General features: G+C 39.2%; 1 protein-coding gene across 2 annotated transcripts in view; it reads left to right on the forward strand.

Moving 5' to 3' along the window:
- The window catches only part of CNTNAP5 (contactin associated protein family member 5), a 984,962-nt gene that overhangs the window by 429,344 nt on the left and 530,798 nt on the right, over positions 1-24,820 (forward strand). For both annotated transcript variants that reach the window (XM_061135035.1, XM_061135036.1), the window contains exon 4: positions 5,300-5,447. In XM_061135035.1, coding sequence (XP_060991018.1) covers positions 5,300-5,447 — 148 coding nt within the window. The remainder of the gene's footprint in view (positions 1-5,299; positions 5,448-24,820) is intronic.

Genomic DNA, 24,820 nt, shown 5'->3' on the forward strand with positions numbered 1-24,820 from the left:
TGCATCCCCTGGAACTTCATATGCATAGGATCAAAGAGTATATGCCCTTTATAAAAGCTGACTGCTTTTATGGATTAGTAGTATTCCGGTATAACACTCTTCAGAGTTCAATTTACTCTTTTTCTATCTTCTTAGAGTGGGAGCTTAGATTTTAAATTTTATATCTTTCTTATTATAACTTTTCAGTTCAGTTCAGTTCAGTCGCTCAGTCGTGTCTGACTCTTTGTGACTCCATGAATCGCAGCACGCCAGGCCTCCCTGTCCATCACCAACTCCCGGAGTTTACTCAAACTCATGTCCATCGAGTAGAGTCAGTGATGTCAACCAGCCATCTCATCCTCTGTCATCCCCTTCTCCTCCTGCCCCCAATCCCTCCCAGCATCAGGGTCTTTTCAAATGAGTCAGTTTTTCGCATAAGGTGGCCAAATTATTGGGGTTTCAGCTTCAGCACCAGTCCTTCCAATGAACACCCAGGACTGATTTCCCTTAGGATGGACTGGTTGGATCTCCTTGCAGTCCAAGGGACTCTCAAGAGTCTTCTCCAACACCACAGTTCAAAAGCATCAATTCTTCTGTGCTCAGCTTTCTTCACAGTCCAACTTTCACATCCATACATGGCCACTGGACAAACCATGGCCTTGACTAGACGGACATTTGTTGGCAAAGTAATGTCTCTGCTTTTTAATATGTTGTCTAGGTTGGTCATAAACTTCCTTCCAAGGAGTAAGCATCTTTTAATTTCATGACTGCAATCACCCTCTGTACTGATTTTGGAGCCCAAAAAAATAAAGTCTGACACTGTTTCCACTGAACGTGGAGTAGCTCCTTATTATATCTTTTAAAAAACCTTTAAAGCCATGAATTATCTTCTAAGGACTGCTTTCATTAGAAGCACAAGTTTTGATACAGTATTTCTATCGTTATTCAATTTCCATTGTTTTCTAATTTCCATTGTGTTTTTTTGTTGACCTAAGGATAACTTGAAAGTGTGTTTGTAAACATCTAAATATTTGAAAGTTTTCTAGATAATTTATTATTATCAATTCCTAATTTAATTTAATTGTGGTCAGAAAACAAACTATGGTTTCTTCAGGACTTATTGAGTAGGATATAGGGTCTCTTAGTCAATGTTCCACATGCATTTGAAAACAATATATAATCAGTGTTCAGTGAAGTATTCCATGAACATTAATTAACCAAGTTCTCTGATAATATTGTTGAATCTTATATTCTCACTGACTATTTTTGAATCTCTGTTGTAGGTGCAGGTGCATTTAGGTATTTTTGTCTTCATGATGAATTGACCCTTTGTAATTTCGAAAATCTTCACTATCTTGTAATGTCTGATATTAATAGAGAAATTCCAGGTTTATAGTGCCTATTCATTGCATGAAATGTCTTTTCCCTTCATTTTACTTTTAACCTGTCAATGTCTTTATTTTAAAAAGAGTATTATACAAAAAGTATATCAATAAGCTTTACTTTTTTATCTAGTAATATATGCCTTTTTGCCTGACAAATTATGCCTTTAACTGAGGTTTTACTCAGGTTTCTTTTAATGTAATTATCCACTGGGAAAGTTTTAAGTTTACTATATTGAAATTATTTTATTTTTTCTCCTCTGTATTTATTCAGTTCTCTTTTCTTATCATTTCACATTAAATGAGCATTGGTGTTTCCACTGTTGTTGTTATCATATTTTAGTGTTCCTTCTTCTTTGATATTGGCTTTGTGACTATGCCTCTTTTGTTTATTTTAATGCATTCTTGGCTTATTTAAATTTACTTCAAATTGACGTGCCATTTTATATATCATCTTACGGCCTTGCAACAGTATAATTCTCTTTAGCCTGCATCCCACATGCCATCCTTTGTGGTTTTATTGACACATGCTCACTTCTACATTTGCAATCGGCATCACAGTACATTATTATTTTTCCTTTAAGCTGAGTATTGACTTTTAAAATATTTAAGAAAAGAAATACAAATAGTCTTATATTTAGCCACCTATTTACCACTTTGCTTATTCTCCATCTCTTCTTGTACACTGAATGTTCCATCTGGAATCAGTTTCTTTAGAGTGTAGAACTTATGTTACACTTCTTAACAATGCAGATATGTAGGAAACACATTGTCACAGCTTTTGTTTAAATGAAATTGTGTTATTTTCCCTTCAGATTTGAGAGTTGTTTTTTGCTGGATATAGAGTGTGAGGTTGAGAGTTTCACACTTATAGCATTTGTTGGTCTCCATTGTTTCCTGGGAGAAGTCATCTGTCATTCCACTGTTGTTCAGTTGCTATCTTCAGCAACTGAACTGGCATTGAGAGAGTGGTATTTTTAAAGCATCTTAGTAGAGCCTTGGGATCCAAGCACCTGGAGAATAAGATTCTTTGTTTTTCATCCCAGCCTACAACTTCTTATATTGCCAAGCAATGCATGTCTTTGACCTTGTAGGAAGATGAACTGGTGAACTTGGTGGGCGTTTGGTTGAGGCTTCCTTTAGATTCAATCTGCCTCTGTCTTTAAGTGTTTACACTGCTAGCTCTAGGAGGGCTCTGAGATCATGCATTGCACACTTTGAAATCTCAAAACTCTGTGACCTTGGGTCTGTTCAGATGTGTATTCATGGGACTATGAAACTGCAAACAATATGACTCTAGAATAGTAGGAAACCTTGAAATGTTGAGATCTCAATATTGCAAGGGAGTGAGGGTCAGAAAGAATAGATTGTTTGTCCAGTGTTACACAGTGATGCCGTGATGCTGACCATTTGCATGAGAATCCAGGATTCCCTCTTCAGAACACATGGCACCTGAGGATTCCAAGCTCCCCAAATAAACCTTTTATCTAGAACTTTACAACCAGGATTTCAACATAATCCAGTTTATATATATATATCTATCTTATCCATTTGATAACCTCCACAGTTGTTTAGCATTACATATTAAACATGTGACATATTAAATATATTAAACATGTAACTATTACATTTTTACATATATTATATAAATATTCAATACACTTTTTCAGAACAGTTTTGTATATACAAATTTATAAATATATATGTGATCCATCTGATAACATCCATACTTGTCTAGCATTACATACTAAACATGTACTTAAACCTAAACCTTGACCTCATAGATCCCATGCCAAACATTCCCTATTTACATCTTTATTCATTCCTTTGCTTTATTAATGGACATGCTTGTTTCATCTATAAGTGTTCTTTTTTTTAATAAATTTAAATTTTGGAAGAGTCTTTAAGCCTGCATTTACCACAAGGTAAGATCCAAAGTACTTTAATTCCTATTTTACTGAATACCATCTTAAGATATGTTCAGTTTATAAGTCACTTAGAACATAAGAGAGGATTCCCCCATCACCCTCAGTATGAATAAAGTCCTGTTTAAAATTCAGTTTCTATATGGGATGCTGAAAATACAGAGCTTCTACATGCTTGGGGAGTGGGTTGTAGGAAACACAATTAACGGAACTGAAGTCTACCAAGTTTGGTTGTAGAAAAACATGAAATATGTTCAATGCATCCAAGAGTGAAAAACCACCAGGATCTTTAACCACCTCCCAAATTCATGTGTCAAAGAAATACATTTTGAAAAGAACTGCATTCTGCAGGGAAGAGTCTTTCCTAGGTGGGCCAAGGTCGAAGAGGTTTTATATCTGCATCAGTTGCTGACGTTGCAGCAGAATGTGGAAGATAAGCCTGCTGAAGAGAACCATTGTTTTTTTTTTTTTTTTTTCCTGGGTTGGGACAATGACCACATCTTTGACAAACCTGTGGAGAAGAAAGTTAGATTTGAATCTCAAGGAATTCCCCTCCCCCAAATGATTCTCTTATCAGAGTTTTGCTGCAAGGTAAAAAGTGAGCTTCTCTGCTCTTCATAAGCCACTTTGTGATGTATGATAGTGACTATATTAAATTTCTAATGTCAGAGTTACTAGCCAGCGGGTGTTTTGTGTACAGCAGAAATGTCAGATTGGTCAAATTATCCTAGATTCAGAGATGTTATGAGAATACAATGAAAGTTAAGATTTGAATCATTGAAATGGATTCCATTACATGCGTAAAATCCTTTTACTTGGTATTCTTTTTGGCCATTTGAGAAACCAGTGGTTTGGTTGGAGTTGATAGAACATTAGCATGAGCTTTACCCATGAATGCTTAAGTTGGAAAAGAAGCCTGGTGATGATTCATAATGAAGCAAACCAGTCACTGTGCTACCTGACATCCTCCCTTAAAGATTAGGTACAATCGGGATGATGAGAAAGTTCTGGGGATGGATGGGATGATGGTTGCATAATAATGTGATTGTACTTCATGCCACTGAAATATATACTTTAAAATGGTTAAAATGGCAAATTTTATGTTATTCATATTTCACCCCAGCGGGGAAAAAAGATTAGGTAGGAGACTTTGGATTCCATCTGTAGAAAATTTCTACCCCAGAAACCATTCATCCAAATGAAGGCTAGGAGGCATAATTTTAGTGTACCAAGTATCTCCCATGCTGTGTGTTCTTTTGCTTAACTTTCACAAGGAAGTATGAATATAAATTACATAAAAACCAGAGACTCCTTTTCTCCTTCGTGGAACAACTGACAATGAAATAGTTGAAAAGTGAGTGGCGGTAGAAAAGCCATATGCTTTGGAACAGGACAACTTTGAAACTGAATCATAGACTAATTGCTAACCAATTAGATGATTTGAAGATAGTTTTCATCCTCCTTTCTCTCTCTCTAGGCTTCAGATTTCTTTTTAATCTATAAAATAGTAATAATGATCATGAAAAAGTCTTTGCTTAGTGACTGGCTTCAATTAATGGTAACAATTGCTCCTGTAAAATCCTTTTCTTCCATGAAGAGATTTTTTTTTTAGTTATCTTCCATACCACAGTGTTTATCAGTGTTAGGAATATCAGAATTTCATTGTGTTATTTACTTAGGAAAGCTTTTGTGTTTCATGCCTTGTGACTTACTAGGATTGACTTACTTATAAAATTTTGGGGAAGGAGATTTTTAAAGAATAATGTACAACAGCTCTAAATATGTGTATATATATAGAGAGAGATAGATATAGATATACAGATATAGATATATATAACACATCATGCAGAATTTTCACCAGAGTCAGACTTCATTTTGAAGATCTGAGACACAGGATTTTCTTTGCAAGACTTTATGGAGTGTCATGGCTGGATTTCCATCCATGGTCCTCAGGCTCAAGAGACAGCACTGCCATGCTGTCACAGACCTCACCGGCTCCCATCTCTCCCACAGACGTTCGCAGGAAACGTGAACGCTGACAGTGTGACGCACCACAAGTTACTCCATTCCGTGAGAGCCCGGTTCATTCGCTTCGTCCCCCTGCAGTGGAATCCAAGCGGAAAGATTGGCATGAGAGTTGAAGTCTACGGATGCTCCTATAGTAAGTACCCACACAAATTATCGGCACTGGTGTGTGTTTGCAAGTGGCATTATCCACACTGTATCAGGTTGTTGACACTGAGAATGCAATCTCAATCATCTTAAAGTCATTTCTATAGTTTGATGACATATGCATATTTGAAAATGTGAAATTCACTCCAGATGTAGAAGAACGTTTATTTAGGGATGAAGTAGTTTGGAGATGAGATGATTGGGTTTAACAAAAAAAAGTTCAAAATAAAGAACTCTTGAGCTATCACTTACCTTTGCAGTACTAAAATAATTTTAGTCCTTTCCCAGGAGTGGGATGAAGTATTACAGAACTCTTCCCTTCCTTGTTCTAGAAGGGAAAGAGAAGAAACATTTCAACTCAGTGTAATGTGTGGGATGTTTCTCTCTTGGAATTATGCAGACATTCCATTCTTCTGAATTGTTTGGGCTGGATTTAAAAGTAGAGCTCCATCTTGCAGATAAGGAAGGTCACAAACATAGGTAGAACTCTATATTACTCTAGAACTGTGAAAAGATTGCCTTTATCTTGAACAAGCACTTTTAGAAAGAATGTGCTTAGAACAGATGCTCCAACAAACCATTAAACCAAGGAGAAGCTGCCTTGCTCTCCAGCCCTTCTATCAAAAAGCACAGACATCTAGGGTGAGGGCATGGGTGTTTCCTAATCCAGGATCTCTGGGGCATCCAGATTCCCATGTTATCTCTTCTCTTGATAGTAGTTGTTACAACTAATATTACCAAATGCAAGTTTGTGTACCCAATACACAAAGAGGCCAAATAAACAGAAACATCAGAGTTTGAAACAGAGAAATGTTTATTGCAGGGACAGGCAAGAGAACTGGTTGCTCCTGTCCAAAAACCCGGAACTCCCCAGAATTTAGCAAAACTCTTTAAAAGGCAAGGTAAGGGAGGGGAATGGTTAATTGTTGAAAGCCTCTTGGTCCTGGAATCCTTCTTCTTACAGCTGTCCACATAGATCAAGAAACAATGTTCCTGTAAATCTCCAGCAAGATAAATATTATTCTGTTCCATAATTTTGTATCCCTATGTGCATGGAAAAGTGTTATACCCTTAAAAGGTCAGAATCCTGAATGGGCTCTCCTGTATATGTCAGGCCATCAGCAAAATCCTTAACTCTGAGCAATAGAATACAAAGGTTAAAGTAAAAAAAAAAATGTTCTCATCCATTTAAAAAAGATATAATATGGAGTCATATTTGTTCTTCCCTATTACACTAGGAGGAGGCTTATTTTAGGTTAAACATGAAGCATTCATGCTGAAATAAAAAGCGTATTTATATTACTACTTCAGCCATCTATTTTGCAGCAATATTTCAATTTCTCTTTAACACATCCTCCTACATTTGTTTTCTCTGTCCTGTCAGTTGTCCCTATTTTCCATGTCCATTGCTCTGCATGTTTGCACAAAAAGGCTCAGAGCATCAAGTTAAATAATAGAGTATACAACAGAGAGACCCTTGAGCACCATGTGTAGTTCTTTTCAGGTGATTGCACCTTTGAGAATCCGATGACAGCAAGGCAACCATCTCTTAAGAAAAGTGCTCCAACAAAGGAAACTATAATCAAAGTGAAAAGACAACCTTCAGAATGGGAGAAAATAATAGCAAATGAAGCAACAGACAAAGAGTTAATCTCAAAAATATACAAGCAACTCTTGCAGCTCAATTCCAGGAAAATAAATGACCCAGTCAAAAAATGGGCCAAAGAACTAAACAGACATTTCTCCAAAGAAGACATACAGATGGCTAACAAACACATGAAATGATGCTCAACATCACTCACTATCAGAGAAATGCAAATCAAAACCACAATGAGTTACCATTACACGCCAGTCAGGATGGCTGCTATCCAAAAGTCTACAAGCAATAAATGCTGGAGAGGGTGTGGAGAAAAGGGAACCCTCTTACACTGTTGGTGGGAATGCAAACTAGTACAGCCGCTATGGAGAACAGTGTGGCGATTTCTTAAAAAACTGGAAATAGAACTGCCATATGACCCAGCAATCCCACTTCTGGGCATACACACCAAGGAAACCAGATCTGAAAGAGACACATGCACCCCAATGTTCATCGCAGCACTGTTTATAATAGCCAGGACATGGAAGCAACCTAGATGCCCATCAGCAGACGAATGGATAAGGAAGCTGTGGTACATATACACCATGGAATATTACTCAGCCGTTAAAAAGAATTCATTTGAATCAATTCTAATGAGGTGGATGAAACTGGAGCCCCTTATACAGAGTGAAGTAAGTCAGGAAGAAAAACACCAATACAGCATACTAACGCATACATATGGAATTTAGAAAGATGGTAACGATAACCCTATATGCGAGATAGCAAGAGAGACACAGATGTATAGAACAGTCTTTTGGACTCTGGGAGAAGGCGAGGGTGGGATGACTTGAGAGGATAGCATTGAAACACGTATATTATCATATGTGAAACAGATCGCCAGTCCAGGTCCGATGCATGAGACAAGTGCTCAGGGCTGGTGCACCGGGATGACCCTGAGGGATGGGATGGAGAGGGAGGTGGGAGGGGGTTCAGGATGGGGAAAATATGTACATCCATGCCTGATTCATGTCAATGCCTGGCAAAACCACTACAATATTGTAAAGTAATTAGCCTCCAATAAAATAAATAAATTTAAAAAAAAAGAGAAGTGTCCACAGTAAGGTTCTCAGGTTGGCTAAAGCCCAGATCTTGACCAAGAAAAGAGCTCCTGACTTTGAGGTAGTCTCATTCTACCAAGATTCCTTTCCAAGGAATCTTCTCCAGGAAAGCTCTGCATCTAGTAAGTACATCCTCTGAGGCAGTGGTCTCCAACCTTGTTAGCACTAAGGACCAGTTTTGTGGAAGACAATTTATCCACAGACCAGAGCTCGGGGGAAGGTTTTGAGATGATTCAAGCGGATTACTTTTTTTTCAAATATTGATCCGAATTTTGTTAAATTTTATTTTTAATTGAAGGGTAATTACTTCACATTGTTGTGTGGTTTCTGCAAATGTCTGCGGGAATCAGCCCCAGACATGCACGTGTCCCCTCCCTCTTAAGCCTCCTTCCAGCCCCTCTAGGTTGTCACAGAGTGCCGCTTCAAGTTCCCCTTATTACACAGCACTTCTGTGCACTTTCTGTCTAATCTAATGCTGCTACTGATCTGACAGGAGGTACAGGTCCGTGGGCTGGAGGCTGGGGATCCCTGCTGTAAGGAGAAAAATTACCTGCAGGTACATAGTGTGAGTGGTGGGATGTTGCACCCCCTTAGGCACCTTTCGGATGGAGAATGCCCTTGTCTGGGATGGTCCTCCAGCTGGCTCTCTGTAATCTTCCATCACTAGTCCTGGGGCTTTGGTGCTTTATCCTTTGGGAAAAAAAGAACACACATCTGACTCTCAGTTAGTCTATAAAACCAAAATCTCAGCATGTCCTCTGGATCAAAATTCCCTCTCAACATCATCTTATCCCCTTTTTTTGTTTGTTTGTTTTTACTGGTTCATTCTTATAAACACAAAACTTTGCTGCATAAGTCATAAAACAGAACAACTACAGAAGCCAAATGGCTCTATTTATCTATCTGTCCTTCTCCTCTCCCACACTCTGGGCAAAATAGCTTCTCCCAAAAGCTTGTCTTTAGTTACCGATTCCACTGCAGCTGTTTTCGGTCCATCTCGAGGCACATGGTGGTCAGTTTCATGTGTCAGCTTGGTAGGTTTCAGGCCACAGTGATTCAGCTAGACACCAATCCAGGTGTTGCTGTGATGAGTTTAACATTGGCATCATTTGCTAAGTAGAGGAGCTATACTTGATAATCTATGTGCCTGATTCAGTCAGTTGAGAAGTTTTAGGACAGGACTGAATTTTTCCGTGGAGGAAGAAAAATTCCTGCCTGTGCACTTCAATTGCAGCTCCCGGCAGAAGGTGCCCAGCCTGCCCCTGCTGACAGCAGGTCCTTACAGACGAGTTTCAGCCTTGCCTCACCAGCCCCCACGCTCACATAAGTCAGCTCCTTGCGATGAATCTTTCAATATACACAATCTGCTGGTCCTGTTTTTCTGGGGAGACTCATGCAGATTGCTCTACAGAAGCTCTTTCAGTTAATACCATCAGTGACCTCCTTGTAGCTAAGATCTCACTGCACTCACGTCTCGGTAGTATTTGGTTCCATGAACTATTTCCATTTTTTAGAAATCCAGCTTCCTCTTTTGTTTTACCTGCCACTCTACCATTCTCAGGGTTCTGTCTCAGGACTCCCACTTTATTTCTTTGTTTAAAATTTTATTGAATGTTGTGTTTCAGGTGTATAGCAAAGTGACCCAGTTATATATATATATATGTGTGTGTGTGTGTGTGTATAAAATATAATATAGACATAGATATTTGTACATATACATATATGTGTGTATACATATATAATATTTTTCAGGTTCTTTTCCCTTATAGACTATTACAAGATATTAAGTACAGTTCCTTGTGGTATACAGTAGACCCTTCTTCATTATCTGTTGTATACATAACAGTGTGTATGTGTTAGTCCCAAAGTCCTAATTCATCCCTCCCTCTCTTTTCCCCTTGTGATATCCATGATTTTCTTTTTTCTTTGTCTGTGGGTCTATTTCAGCTTTGTAATTAAGTTCATTTGCATCACTTTTTAAAAAAAAATCCAGATACAATTGATACCATATGACATTTGTCTCTCTCTGACTTACTTCACTGAGTGTGGTCATCTCTAAGGCCATCCATGTTGCTACAAATGGCATTATTTCATTCTTGTTACGGTTGAGTAATACTCCACTGTATATATCTACCACATCTTCCTTGTCTGCTCCTCTGTTGATGGACATTTAGGTTGCTTCCATGTCTTGGCTATTATAAATAAAGCTGCTATGGACATTGCGGTGCATGAATATTTTCGAATTATGATTTTCTCCACCAGTGCCCAGCTAAATGTATAGGGTTCCATTAATTTCAATACCAACTAGATGCTGATCACCTCCACATATGTATCTTCTAGACTGACCCCTGGAATTATATATGCCATAAACTTGCCATCTCTACCTGAAAGTCTAGTACATCTCTCAAGTTTATTACAGCAAAAACATAATTCTTGATTACCATTCTCTCAACAACTTGCGGTTTCACATCTCCTATCTTAACAATGGCATGATTCAGTCATTTGCTAGAACAGAAACCTAGGAAGCAGCCTCAATTTCTCCTTTTCCAGAAGCTCTACTCCTTGATCCTCATCTACACAGTTCACAGAAGCACCCCCTGGTTCCATTCACCAAGACATATCTTAAATCCGTGTACTTATCCTACTTCCCTGAGTAACAGCCTCTTCCAGTCTTACCCAGAGCATTCAGAGACTCCTACCTGCAGTTCAGGCTCCTGCCAGGATTTCCATAAACCTGTTTTTCATGCAGTAGGCAAATGATCTTTATCAATAAGAAATAAAAGTATATCATTGTACTGCCTATGTCATTTAAAACTGAAACACTTGACTGGCATTTAAAATCCCTTATTGAGTGTCCCATGCCTACCCCTTTCACTTCCTTTTCCTTCTTTCCGTCCATGGAAGCTTTCTTCCTATTCCTGAAATACACCAGGTTTTCCCTACCTAAGGATCTTTGCACTTTCTGTTCCCTAGGCACAGAACAGCTTTTCACAGGGTTTACATGGTCCTCTCCTTCAGTCAATGTGATTCTTAATTCTAATATCACCACTTGGCCTCTCTGATCACTTCTTCAAAGTCACTAACTTCTTTGCACCAAACATTAACCCATGGTTACACAACATGATTTTATTTTCTTCCTGGTGCCTCGTGCAAACCAGAATCTTGTCTGTTTGTTCTGGCTTGTTGGGTGTTTGCTCTTCAAGACCCTGCGCCAAATAGAAGTCCCACGAGGGCAGGCACTGTGTGCATTAGACACAAATCTGTATCCAATAAATATCTGTGTTTTAAATATGTATATTTAAAACAGTTCAGTCTTATTATCTCAGCATGGGTCATTATGTTATTATTCTGAAATTTCTTGCTATGAATATGCCTACTGTAGTTTCTATGGAACTGTTTTTTGTTTTTCTCTTTGTCTCATAAATATTTTTCTCAAAATTCCATTTGAGTGTGTTGCTAAAGATTGGTAGAAATCTTACAGTTCAATAACTTCTTAAAGTTTTACCATTTTGGAATTCATTAAGTCGATCAGCTGTTTATTCAATTGACAACGTTCACTTAGCACTTAAGCTCTACCACAAATCATACAAAGCTCTTGGGTTTTGAGGAAGATAAAACCTTTTCTGGACTTATTTTTTTTTTTAATTAAAAAAATTTTTTTTGGCCACGCTGCATCTCATGTGGGATCTTAGTTCCCTGACCAGTGTGCCCCCTGAAGTGAAGGCACAAAATCTTAACCACTGACCCATCAGTGAAAACCCCACTGGGCTCAAATCCTGAATGTTTCCTTTGGAGCATTCTTTATGATTGCATTTCATAAACTATTTGTGTACCTTTTTTTTTTTTTTAGCACCTGTCTTTTCCTATTTGCCCCTAAGCTTCCAAAAGGCAGTAGATGTGCCTGTCAGGTGTCCCCACACCCATGATAGTGTTGAAAACACAGGGTCCTCTTAGTATTTGTTGAATGATCGAAAGCCTTGCTTATAAAAGATGAAGTAACAAGTGTGTAAATTAAAACATGCAAGGAGAGATTAGATACGCCCCGTTGTTGTTGTTCAGTTGCGAAGGTGTGTCCAACTCTTTGTGACCCCATGGACTGTAGCATGCCAGGCTTCCCTGTCCTTCACTATCCCTTGGAGTTTGCTCAAATTCATGTCCACTGAGGTGATATGCTATCCAACCATCTCATCCTCTGTCGCCCCCTCTCTTCCTGCCCTAAATCTCTCCAAGCGTCAGGGTCTTTTCTTATGAATCAGCTCTTCGAATCCGGTGGCTGAAGTATTGGGGCTTCAGCTTCAGCATCAGTCCTTCCAATGAATATTCAGGGTTGATTTCCTTTAGGACTGACTGATTTGATCTTCTTGCTGTCCAAGGACTCTCAAGAGTCTTCACCAGCACAATTTGAAAGCATCACTTTTTCAGTGCTCACCCTTTTTTATGGTCCAACTCACACATCCATGCATGACTACTGGAAAAACCGTAACTTTGACTATATGGATGTTTGTCAACAAAGTGATGTCTCTGCTTTTTAATATGCTGTCTTGGTTTATCTCTTTCCTTCCAAGGAGCAAGCATCTTTTTTTTTTTTTTTCCCCATTTATTTTCATTAGTTGGAGGCTAATTACTTTACAATATTGTAGTGGTTTTTGTCATACATTGACATGAATCAGCCATGGATTTACATGTATTCCCCATCCCGATCCCCCCTCCCACCTCCCTCTCTACCCGATCCCTCTGGGTCTTCCCAGTGTACCAGGCCCGAGCACTTGTCTCATGCATCCAACCTAGGCTGTTGATCTGTTTCACCCTAGATAATATACATGTTTTGATGCTGTTCTCTCGAAACATCCCACCATCGCCTTCTCCCACAGAGTCCAAAAGTCTGTTCTGTACATCTGTTAGTGGGAATGCAAACTAGTACAGCCGCTATGGAGAACAGTGTGGAGATTTCTTAAAAAACTGGAAATAGAACTGCCATATGACCCAGCAATCCCACTTCTGGGCATACACACTGAGGAAACCAGATCTGAAAGAGACACGTGCACCCCAATGTTCATCGCAGCACTGTTTATAATAGCCAGGACATGGAAGCAACCTAGATGCCCATCAGCAGACAAATGGATAAGGAAGCTGTGGTACATATACACCATGGAATATTACTCAGCTGTTAAAAAGAATTCATTTGAATCAGTTCTAATGAGATGGATGAAACTGGAGCCCATTATACAGAGTGAAGTAAGCCAGAAAGATAAAGACCATTACAGCATACTAACACATATATATGGGATTTAGAAAGATGGTAATGATAACCCTATATGCAAAACAGAAAAAGAGACACAGATGTATGGAGCAAGCATCTTTTAATTTAATGCCTGCAGTCAGGGCCAAGGGAGACCAAAAATAGAAAGGAAGCAAGTGTTACTGTTGGCATCAGAAAGAATTAGGAGACACCTTCTTGCCTCAGTTGAGTCTCGAACATCGGTAGTCACATCCTTGACAGAAAGGAGCCCCAGGCAGCAGGAAGGACTGGTGCATAGGGAAGCTGACGAAAGCTAGAAATCCCTTTATTTTGTGCCCCGGAGTCACAGAAAGACAGTGTGCGGTGTAGACCTCTGCCTCTTTCTTCTCTTACATTTCCCATGCTGTCTATACCTTCTTTCAGAAACTTAAAATAGACTTCATCAGGCCTGCAGGAGGAAAGGTGTTAATAATAAGAGAGAGACCTTCCTCTTTTCTAATGTCTCAGCCTACAATGCCTCCCTGAGAAAGTCTGCTTTCCAATTTGGAAAACATTCTCCAGTTGGAGAATGAAACCAGACTGACAACTGAGGAGTTTGTCTTTTAGTCATCTGTCAGCATGACAGAGTCTGCCCCAAATGGGGTTTAAAAAAAAAAAACTTGTTGGACTATGATTGATTTACAATGTTATGTTCATTTCAGGTGTACGGTCAAATGAATCAATTGTACACATACATACAGCCGCTCTTTTTTACATTTGTTTTGTTTGTCTTTCTTCTTCGGGCAAACATCCCACGCCTTAAGATTTCTTTTGTGGGCCCCACTAACTAGATCCCCTGTGCCCAGCTTGCTTATCACTTGCAAAATGGTCCCCCATGTCTCTTCACTTGAGATGTCAGGAGCTGCTCTGGTGACCTCCCTCATCAAGACCTTTGCGAAATGAGTACTGACTTGCTCCTTTCAAGCACTGCTCACAGTCTTCGGGAAACGCCACGCTTCTCAGGCACTTTCATACACCACTCCCCCCTGATTTGCTGCCTTTCCTTTACTCAGCTTCCACGAAGTATGCAGGCACAGTTCCCCGCGCAGACTGTGAGCTTCTCACTTGATTCTAGTCTTTATTTTTTATTTACTTGTAAAATTTTTATTGAAGTATGGTTTGTCTGCAATGTTGTGTTACTTCAGGTATAGAGAAAAATGATTCAGCTATACACACACACACACATATATTCTTTTTAGGCTTCTTTTTCATTATAAGTTATTCCAAGATATTGAGTAAAGCTCCCTGTGCTATACGGGAGGACTTTGTTGTTTATCTAGTTTATATGTAACAGAGTGTATATATTAATCCCCAAATTCCTAATTTATCCTCTTTTTCCCCTTTGGTAACCATACGTTTGTTTTCTATGTCTGTTGAGTCTATTTTTTGTTGTTCTTGCTGTTTAGTTGATAAATCATTTCTGACTCTTGTGCAACCCCATGGACGATATAGCCCATCAGCCGCCTCTGTCCAGGGGATTTCCCAAACAAGAGTACTGGAGTGGGTTGCCATTTCCTTCTCCAGGGGATCTTCCCAACCCAGGGATCAAATCCACCTCTCCTGCATTGGCAGGCAGATTCTTTATCACTAAGGTATAAGGGAAGCCCATTTTTGCCTTGTAAATAGGTTTATTGGATATCACTTATGTATAGAATCTAAAAATAAATGATACAAGTAAACTTTTTGTTATGTAAATAAGTTTATTTGTATCATCTTTTAGATTCCATGTGTAAGTGATATTAGGATATTCAACTTTGTCTATTTGACATCTTCACTTAGTATCATAATCGCTAGGTTCATCAATGTTGTGTAAATGGCATTATCCCATCCCTTTTTATAGTTGAGTAATATTTCATTGTATATATGCCCCACATCGTCTCTATCCACTTACCTGTGGATGGATGTTTAGGTCACTTCATGTTCTGGCTATTGCAAACAGCGCTGCTGTGAACATAGGGGCTTCCAGGGGAGCTCAGTGGTAAAGAATCCCCTGCAATGCAGGAGACCCCAGTTCAATTCCTGGGTCGGGAAGGTCCCCTGGAGAAGGGATAGGCTACCCACTCCAGTATTCTTGGGTTTCCCTGTGGCTCAGCTGATTAAGAATCCACTTGCAAGGTGGGAGACCTGGGTTTGATCCCTGGATTGGGACGATCCCCTGGAGAAGAGAAAGGCCACCCACTCCAGTATTCTGGCCTGGAGAATTCCATGGACTATTTAGTTCATGGGGTCGCAAAGAGTTGGACATGACTGAGTGACTTTCACTTTCACTATGAACATAGGAGTGCATGTATCTTTTTCAATTAGAGTTTCTCTGGATATACTGGGCTTTCTGGACAAAGCTGCTGATTTTTTTGTCTGGAATATTCTTATTCTCCTTTGCTAGAATGACTCCTGGTAGCCATTCACCACCTAGATCAAATGTCACCCACTTTCTGACTGTCAGACTCTATCACATAGCCACATTTTATGAGCTTCAATTCTGGGTCTTATCTTATTAAATTAAAATTGCCTGATGCTTCCTTGAGACTAATAACTAGTCTCTTTAGGGAAAAGATTGGAATCATAACCTAACTCTGCTATCTGAGACCCAAATCAGTGCCTGACAACTGCTATATGCTCCCTGGATATTTAATGTTTTGGCTCAAGAGCCTAACCATCCTTACTTGTTTTTAAAAGTTTTTATTTATTTATTTTTTAAATTATAGTACTCTTTTTAATGAATTCTGCTTTTTCTTCTATGTATATTATAGGCACTTAAAATTATGAGCTTATTAGAATCTTCCTTATACATGGATTTCTTTAAAACATCACTTTTTTCTTATTGAATAATTGAGAATATCACGGTTGCCCTTCTTAAATTGAAGGTCTTTGAAGCCTCCTCAGCCCCTTCTAGTATATTCTGTTTTTAAAACTCTAGAAGGAATAACATGTCTGTATTTTTCCTAAGTATTTGTTATTAAAATCTTTACTTTTTAATTGCCTTCATTCGCTTTATAAATGACAGGACAAGGGCTCTACATTCCCCAGGTTCCCCTTGCCTCCAGGTCCCCAGGGCCGTCTTTTCGCTCTGGTCACAGTGACATTTGGAGCGACAGATTGCTTTTGTGTGCTCAGATATGAACAGTTGAACTCATGGTCTGCTCTTCAAAAGATGAAAATTTCAGCAAACACTCTTGACTTCTTTGAGCCTCTGTTTCTCATGTATAAATGACAGTGTTAATTACTTTAAGGCTGACTGTATCATTTTTGAGTTCGGATGCAACAAGCAAGAAGCAGAGTATCTAGCAAAGTGTTGCTGCTCAGTAAGTTGACAATTCAGTTCAGTTCAGTCTCTCAGTCATTGTCCGACTCTTTGCGACCCCATGAACCGCAGCACGCCAGGCCTCCCTGTCCATCACCAACTCCCGGAGTTTACTCAAACTCATGTCCATCGAGTCAGTGATGCCATACAGCCATCTCATCCTCTGTCGGCCCCTTCTCCTCCTGCCCCCAATCCCTCCCAGCATCAGGGTCCTTTCCAATGATTCAACTCTTCGCATGAGGTGGCCACAGTATTGGAGTTTCAGCTTCAGCATCAGTCCTTCCAATCAACACCCAAGACTGAACTCCTTTAGGATGGACTGGTTGGATCTCCTTGCAGTCCAAGGGACTCTCAAGAGTCTTCTCCAACACCACAGTTCAAAAGCATCAAGTTTTCAGAGCTCAGTTTTCTTCACAGTCCAACTCTCACATCCATACATGACCACTGGAAAAACCATAGCCTTGACCAGATGGACATTTGTTGGCAAAGTAATGTCTCTACTTTTTAATATGCTGTCTAGGTTGGTCACAGCTTTCCTTCCAAGGAGTAAGTGTCTTTTAATTTCATGGCTGCAATCACCATCTGTAGTGATTTTGGAGACCCCCAAAATAAAGTCTGACACTGTTTCCACTGTTTCTCCATCTATTTCCCGTGAAGTGATGGGACCAGATGCCATGATCTTAGTTTTCAGAATGTTGAGCTTTAAGCCAACTTTTTCACTCTCCTCCTTCACTTTCATTAAGAGGCTTTTAAGTTCCTCTTCACTTTCTGCCATAAGAGTGGTGTCATCTGCATATCTGAGGTTATTGATATTTCTCCCGGCAATCTTGATTCCAGCTTGTGCTTCTTCCAGCCCAGCGTTTCTCATGATGTACTTTGCATATAAGTTAAATAAGCAGGGTGACAATATACAGCCTTGACGCACTCCTCTTCCTATTTGGAACCAGTCTGTTGTTCCATGTTCAGTTCTAGCTGTTGCTTCCTGACCTGCATACAGGTTTCTTAAGAGGCAGGTCTGGTGGTCTGGTATTCCCATCTCTTTCAGAATTTTCCACAGTTTATTGTGATCGACACAGTCAAAGGCTTTGGCATAGTCAATAAAGCAGAAATAGATGTTTTTCTGGAACTCTCTTGCTTTTTCGAAGATCCAGCAGATGTTAGCAATTTGATCTCTGCTTCTTCTGCTTTTTCTAAAACCAGCTTGAACATCTGGAAGTTCACGGTTCACATATTGCTGAAGCCTGGGTTGGAGAATTTTAAGCATTACTTTACTAGCATATGAGATGAGTGCAATTGTATGGTATTTTGAACATTTTTGGCATTGCCCTTCTTTGGGATTGGAATGAAAACTGACCTTTCACAGTCCTCCAGACACTGCTGAGTTTTCCAAATTTGCTGACATATTGAGCGCTTTAACACCATCATCTTTTAATGTTTTAAATAGGTCAGCTGGAATTTTTCATCTCAGCTAGCTTTGTTCATAGTAGGGCATTCCTAATAGGAAGTAGGGCTTCCTAATGCCCACTGACTTCACATTCCAGAATGTCCGGCTCTAGGTGAGTGACCACACCATCGTGGTTATCTGGGTCATTAGTACCTTTTTGAACAGTTCTTCTGTGTTTTCTTGCCACCTTTTCTTAATCTCTCCTGCTTCTGTTAGGTCCTTACCATTTCTGTCCTCTATTATGCCCACCCGTGAATGAATGTTTACTTGACAACTACAGTTTTCTTGAAGAGATCTCTAGTCTTTCCCACTCTATTATTTCCTTTATTTCTTTGCATCGTTCATTTAAGAATGCTTCTTTATCTCTCTTTGCTATTCTCAGGAGCTCTGTGCTCAGTTGGGAATATCTTTCCCTTTCTCCCTTGCTTTTGCTTCTCTTTTTTCCTTTGCTATTTGTAAAGTCTCCTCAGATACCCACTCTCCCTCCTTAAATTTCTTTTTCTTTGGGATGGTTTTGGTCACTGACTCCTGTATAATGTTATGAATGTCCTTCCATAGTTCTTCAGGCACCCTTTCTACCAGATCAAATCCCTTGAACCTGTTCTTTACTTCCACTGTATAATCAAAAGGGATTTGATTTAGGTCATACCTGAATGGCCCAGTGGTTTCCCATACTTTCTTCAATTTAAGCCTGAATTTTTCAATAAGGAGCTCATGATCTGAGCCACAGTCAGCTCTTGGTCTTATTTTACTGGCTTCTCCAGAGAGAGATTCTCCACCTTTGGTCGTAAAGGACATAATCAGTCTTATTTCAGTGTTGACCATTTGGTTATGTCCATGTAGAGAGTCATCTCTTGTGCTGTTGGATCACAGCCTTGTGGCAAAGGGCTTGGGTTATTTAATGTAGCTGTGAGCCATGCCATACAGGTCCACCCAAGACAGATGAATCACAGTGAAGAGTTCTGAGAAAACGTGGTCCACTAGAGAAGGAAATGGTCCACTCCAGTATTCTTGCCTGAAAAACTCCATGAACAGTATGAAAAGGCAAAAATGTATGATGCCAGAAGATGAGCCCCCTATGTTGGAATGTGTCCAGTATTCTACTGGGGAAGAGGGAAGGGCAATTGCTAATAGCTCAAGTAAGAGTGAGCTTTGGCCATGCCAAAGCAGGAACAGTGCTCAGCTGTGGATGTGTCTAGTGGTGAAAGTAAAGCCTGATGCTGTAAAGAACAATATTGCATAGAAACGTGGAATGTAAGATCCATGGATGAAGATAAATTGTACATGGTCAAGCAGGAAATGACAAGAGTGAGCATCAATATCTTAGAAATCAGTGAACTAAAATGGACAAGGATGGCAAATTTAATTCAGATGGCCATTACTACTGTGGGCAAGAATCCTTTAGAAGAAATGCATTAGCCCTCATAGTCAACAGAAGAATCCACAATGCAGTACTTTAATACAATCTCAACAATGAGAGGATGATCTTGGTTCGTTTCCAAGGCAAACCATTCAGTATCAGAATAATATAAGTCTATGCCCCAACCATTGATGCCAAAGGAGCTGAATCTGACTGGTTCTATAACACCTTCTAGAACAAACATCAGAGAAAGGTGTCCTTTTCATCAAAGAGCATTGGAATATGAAAGTAGGAAGTTAAGAGCTGCCTGGAAAAACAGGCATGGTAGACCTTGGAGTACAAAGTGAGGCAGAACAAAGGCTAACAGAGTTTTGACAAGAGAACATACTGGTCACATCAAACACCCTTTTCCAACAACCTAAGAGATTACTCTACACATAGACATTATGTTCTTTGTGTGATTTGCAGCCTATTATGATCGTGTTTATGTGTGTTAGTCACTCAGTTGTGTCTGACTCTTTGTGATCTCATAGACTATAACCCACCATGCTCCCCTGTCCACGGAATTCTGCAGGCAAGGATACTGGAGTGGGTAGCTATTCTCTTTTCCAGGGGATCTCCCTTACTCAGGGATTGAACCCAGATCTCCTGCATTGCAGGCAGATTCTTCACTATCTGAGTCACCAGTGAAGTCCCAATTATGATTACTACTGCTAAATAATTCCATGAATTAAGTAAATCCATGATGAACCAAGAAGATAATTTTCACATCTTTATAAATAGTTATTTTGAACAAGTTATGCCTTCTTGCTGTCTGTCAAGTTAATTCTGGCTATGCCACATTTCTGTGTATAGATATATAGGAGCCTAGCTTGCTAGGTTATACTGCTCTAAGAATTATTGAATACCTCCTCCATTATAATTTTTCCCTTTGTCACCTCTATTATCAATGAGGTATTTGGCTGTTAAGCTTTTATGTTTTCTCTCTCTGACCGTTTTTCAGATTAATAAATCTTTGGCTAAGCACATTCTTGCCAATGAACCAAGTGAATAACGTACATGGGTCCTGCTACATTGTTGAGTTGGTGACATAAAGATGCATGTGTGAAACAAAGATATTAATGTAGAATTATCTAAAATATATCATCTCTTATAGAGTCTATGTAAGAAGAATAGATGGGAAAATGAGGATAATCATTCTTAGTTGTGATTCATACAACTAGTGATGATTCATCACAACTTAGCTGTGATTGAGAGCTACTATCTTCCCTATTGGTGTCAATTATTTCATGATTAAATCAACAGTTGCCATTAGAAATGCCACTAGCACACCATTAACATCCCCCTCTCCCACTATCATTTAAGAGGCTCAGTGTGGTCCAACACACACGCCAAATCTCACACAATCTTCTAAGATAAGAATTGCTATTCCTAAGTATGTAGAAAAGAAAACTGAATTTTGTAAAGGTGAACTGACTTTAGATAAATTAGGCAATTTGCATCCTGAGCCAAATATTTCTTCTGAGCTCTAAAAATACATATTCATTTGCTTGATTGATATCTCAATTTGATTATGTCATAAACAGCTCAAATTGAACACATCCCAATGGGAACTCTTAATCAACTCTGACCACGCTCAGTATCTTCTTATGGTCTTTCCCATCTCGGTAAATACACCACTCACCCAAACCAGACCTGAGAATCTTGACTGAAATCTTTCCTTTTTCTTACTCCCCACAGTAAATTCAATAGCAAGTTCTATCAGTATTACATCCAAAAATCATCCCAAATAAATCCATTTCTTTTTGTCATCACAGCTGCAAGCTTAGTTCAGTTACAACTCCTATCACCTGAATTTTTAACTCAGCATCCTGTTTTTACTCCTCTTTTCTTTTGGTCCATCATCTCTGTGACAGCCAGCAGGATCACCATAAAATACAGAGCTGAGTCACTTCCTTCTGGAAACCTTTCAATCACTTCTGCCTGACTTAGGAACAAACCAAAGTCCTGTGCAGAAAGAACTGGACTGTAGGGCCTTACCCCTGCATGCTTCACTGGCCTTACTGTCCAGCAATATCCCTTCCCTCTCTGGGCTCAGACACTACATATTGGCCTTCTGTTCTGCCCTTTACCCAAAATGCTCCCCCTTCCCTGTGACTTCTTCAGTTCATCTCTTAATCAGTCTCAGCTTTACTGTCATCTTCTCTGATACCTGACCATTGGTTCCCAATTTAAATAATATTGCTCACATTTTTCTATCTTAAATCATACCGTTCTTTTCTCTCAAAGCATTGATCAGTGTCTTAGTCTGTTTGAACAGAACACAATGTACTGGATGACTCATAAACAAAAGAAAACCTATTTCTTACAGTTCTGGAGGTTGGAAAGTCCAAGAGGAAGGCACAGCAAATGATGTGTCTGGTGAGCGCTCACTTCTTGGTTCATAGATGGTCATTTTCTTACCAGTCCTCACCTCATAAAAGAGATGAGGGGACTTTCTGGGTCTCTTTGATAAGGACACTAATCTCATTCATGAGGACTCCAGCTTCACGACCTCGTCTCCTCCCAAAGACCTCTCCTCCAAATACTGTCTCAGTGTGAATTAGGTTTCAACATGTGAATCTATGAATTTGGGGAGAATATAGACATTCAGTGCATAGCAATCACTATCTAGGTATCAAATATCTCTCTCTATTTTGAAAGAGAGAAGGAGAAGGGCCTTAGACACATAAATAGATATCTAATAGATACTAACATGTGCCTTTCCTTGTAAATTACCTGTCTCATCTACCAGTTTATGGGTTCCACAAACTTAAGGACCGCATCTACTTAGATACATCATTCTCAACATAAAATGAGACCAGTTTCATTTATGGCAATTAAATTGTTGAATGAACAACTCCCCCAAAGTGGGACAATTTGTGCCATTCCTATCACCTTGGACTTTCCACTCCATGTCTGGAAGTACTTAGTCACATGATATGAGGAACTTTTGTTAAAGGGAAAATATATTCAGTTTCCTAATATCCATAATATTGCTTTATTTACCAGACCAAAGTGAGCACCCTACAATTCCTGAGCATATGTTGTTAAGATGTTGAAGGACAAAGTTCATCTGTTGCCCAATCCAAGAGATCCTGGGCTAATAGTCCTTGATCTTTGAGCTGTGTTCTCATGCCTTACTCTGCATAAGAAATCACTACCTGGGAATATATAATTATAAATACCAACTCTGGCCATAGTCCATCAAGCCATAATTACTGTAAGGGCCCCAGCATAAGCATTTTATTTTCTGTTCCTAGATAAGTGTTATGTGGAGTCAGAATTTAAAACTGCTATCTCAAAATCCTCTTCGAACCCTGAGAGTCAGTTCATTTTAGTCAGCATTGTCATATTTGTGTCTGTGATTGTTAATCTTAAGGACTTTCAGTATCAAGCAAATGAATTTAATATTACTATGGTAATAGCAAATGAATGGGCTCTACACTAAAACCACCAGAGATCTGAACCTAGCTTTATTGCCCTCGTTATTATCTTGGGCAATCTTGGGTCCTCTATGAACACAGTTTATTTTTCTATGAGGAGAAGTATAATAATAGTGCTCATTTCATTTATGCAAATTATTTGCAATAGTACTTGGCATACAATAAACTTTCAAAGAGTGTTAGCTGTGTTCATCACTGCCCTTATCTGACATGTAAGCTAGTTATCAAACTTCTCCCTATTCTCTCCTATTCAGGGCCACATCCTCCTGTACCTTAAAGAAAGAAGTAAACATTTTTACATACCAGGTCCCAAAATGTTCCAACACTTCCATCAGACCATCTGGAGACTTCAGGCTACGTGGAATTCTGTCTGGGGGCTTCTATTTTAATTTCCTTTAAAAAAGGGAACACTAATTAATTTAAAAAAGCATTATAAATTCTGATAAGCTATAATGATCTGTCAGGCTTCCCTCATTGAAAATTACCACCATCGTTTTTTATCTCTGGTTAACTTCTTTCCACAGAAAAGACTTGCTTCTATTCGGTTAATTATTGCCAAGTGGTGTCATCCACAATTCATCAGCCTCAGAGCTGAATTCATATTCTCTTTCCCCAAATAAATCTCTTTGTCATCCCAGCCTCAGCTGCCCTCTTTGTTTTTTATCTCATCATCTGGGGCCGTTTATCACACATGGTAGAGACCCCAGAGTTGTATATTTCATCCTTGGCACGCTCAAGGCCCATATGGCCTTATTATAGGGAACCTCAAAGCCAAGTTTATAGCATGCAAATCCTGGAGAAATAGAAAAGTGGGGTGGTGGCAGCCATACCTACGGGCTTGGATGGCCCCATGTAAGCTTTGAATCTCACTTGGTAAATCAGAGTTTTTATCACTGGATAAGCCTCCAAGATCATTCATTGCAACTCTTTCATTTTTGTAGATGAGGAGATGGAGGCCCAGAAATTTCTTAAAAATAAGAAGAAAAGATTTAGCTAAATCCCAATTTAGTTCATTGGGATTAACATACGTAAACTATTGGGACTGTGTATGTGATGGATAACTAGTGAGAACCTACTCGGTAGCTCAGGGAACTCCACTCAATGCCCTGCGGTGGCCTAAATGGGACAGAAGTCCGAAAAAGAGAAGACACATGTGTACGGAGAGCTAGTTAACTTTTCCGAGCGGTAGAAACTAACTCAGCATTGTAAAGCTACCATTCTCCAATAAAAATTTAAAAGAAATAAGTTAGTTGAAAAGAATGAGGTCTGTTTACTCTTCTTTTTCTTAGTTCATTTAGGAATCACAGGAAAATCCCTTCTATGAAAAAACAAATAAACACAAATATGTGCAGTGAAAGCATGTTAACTTAAGTTTTTTCTGATCTATCTTAAATAATTCTACTGGTTGGTTCAGAGTCTTAACATTCCTTCAACAGACAATAAACATTACTCTGTATCCCCCACCTTTGCTTAGCTTTGGAGATAGAGAAGTAAGTAACACAACCTGTCTTTTTGGAACTCAAGGATTTTTAGTAACTTCAAAAAGCACACAAGTAAATGCTTGCAGTGGAAGTTGAGGAAACCACGTCTTTTGTGAGGTTCCCAAAGGAAGGGAGAACTGAGCGTTAACATGTTTCCTGATGATTTAATGTCCTGCTGCCGAGGGTGTAATTTGACAGACTGTATCACACTTGAGTCCCATGACCCATATGATAACATTGGTGATTGTAAAGGAAAACTTGAAAGGGAAAATTTGACTCTGTACTGATTCTGCCTCTGTGACTTTAACCCTTATTTGCC

The sequence above is a fragment of the Dama dama genome, chromosome 33 (genome assembly GCF_033118175.1).
Source record: "Dama dama isolate Ldn47 chromosome 33, ASM3311817v1, whole genome shotgun sequence".
Taxonomy (NCBI): domain Eukaryota; kingdom Metazoa; phylum Chordata; class Mammalia; order Artiodactyla; family Cervidae; genus Dama; species Dama dama.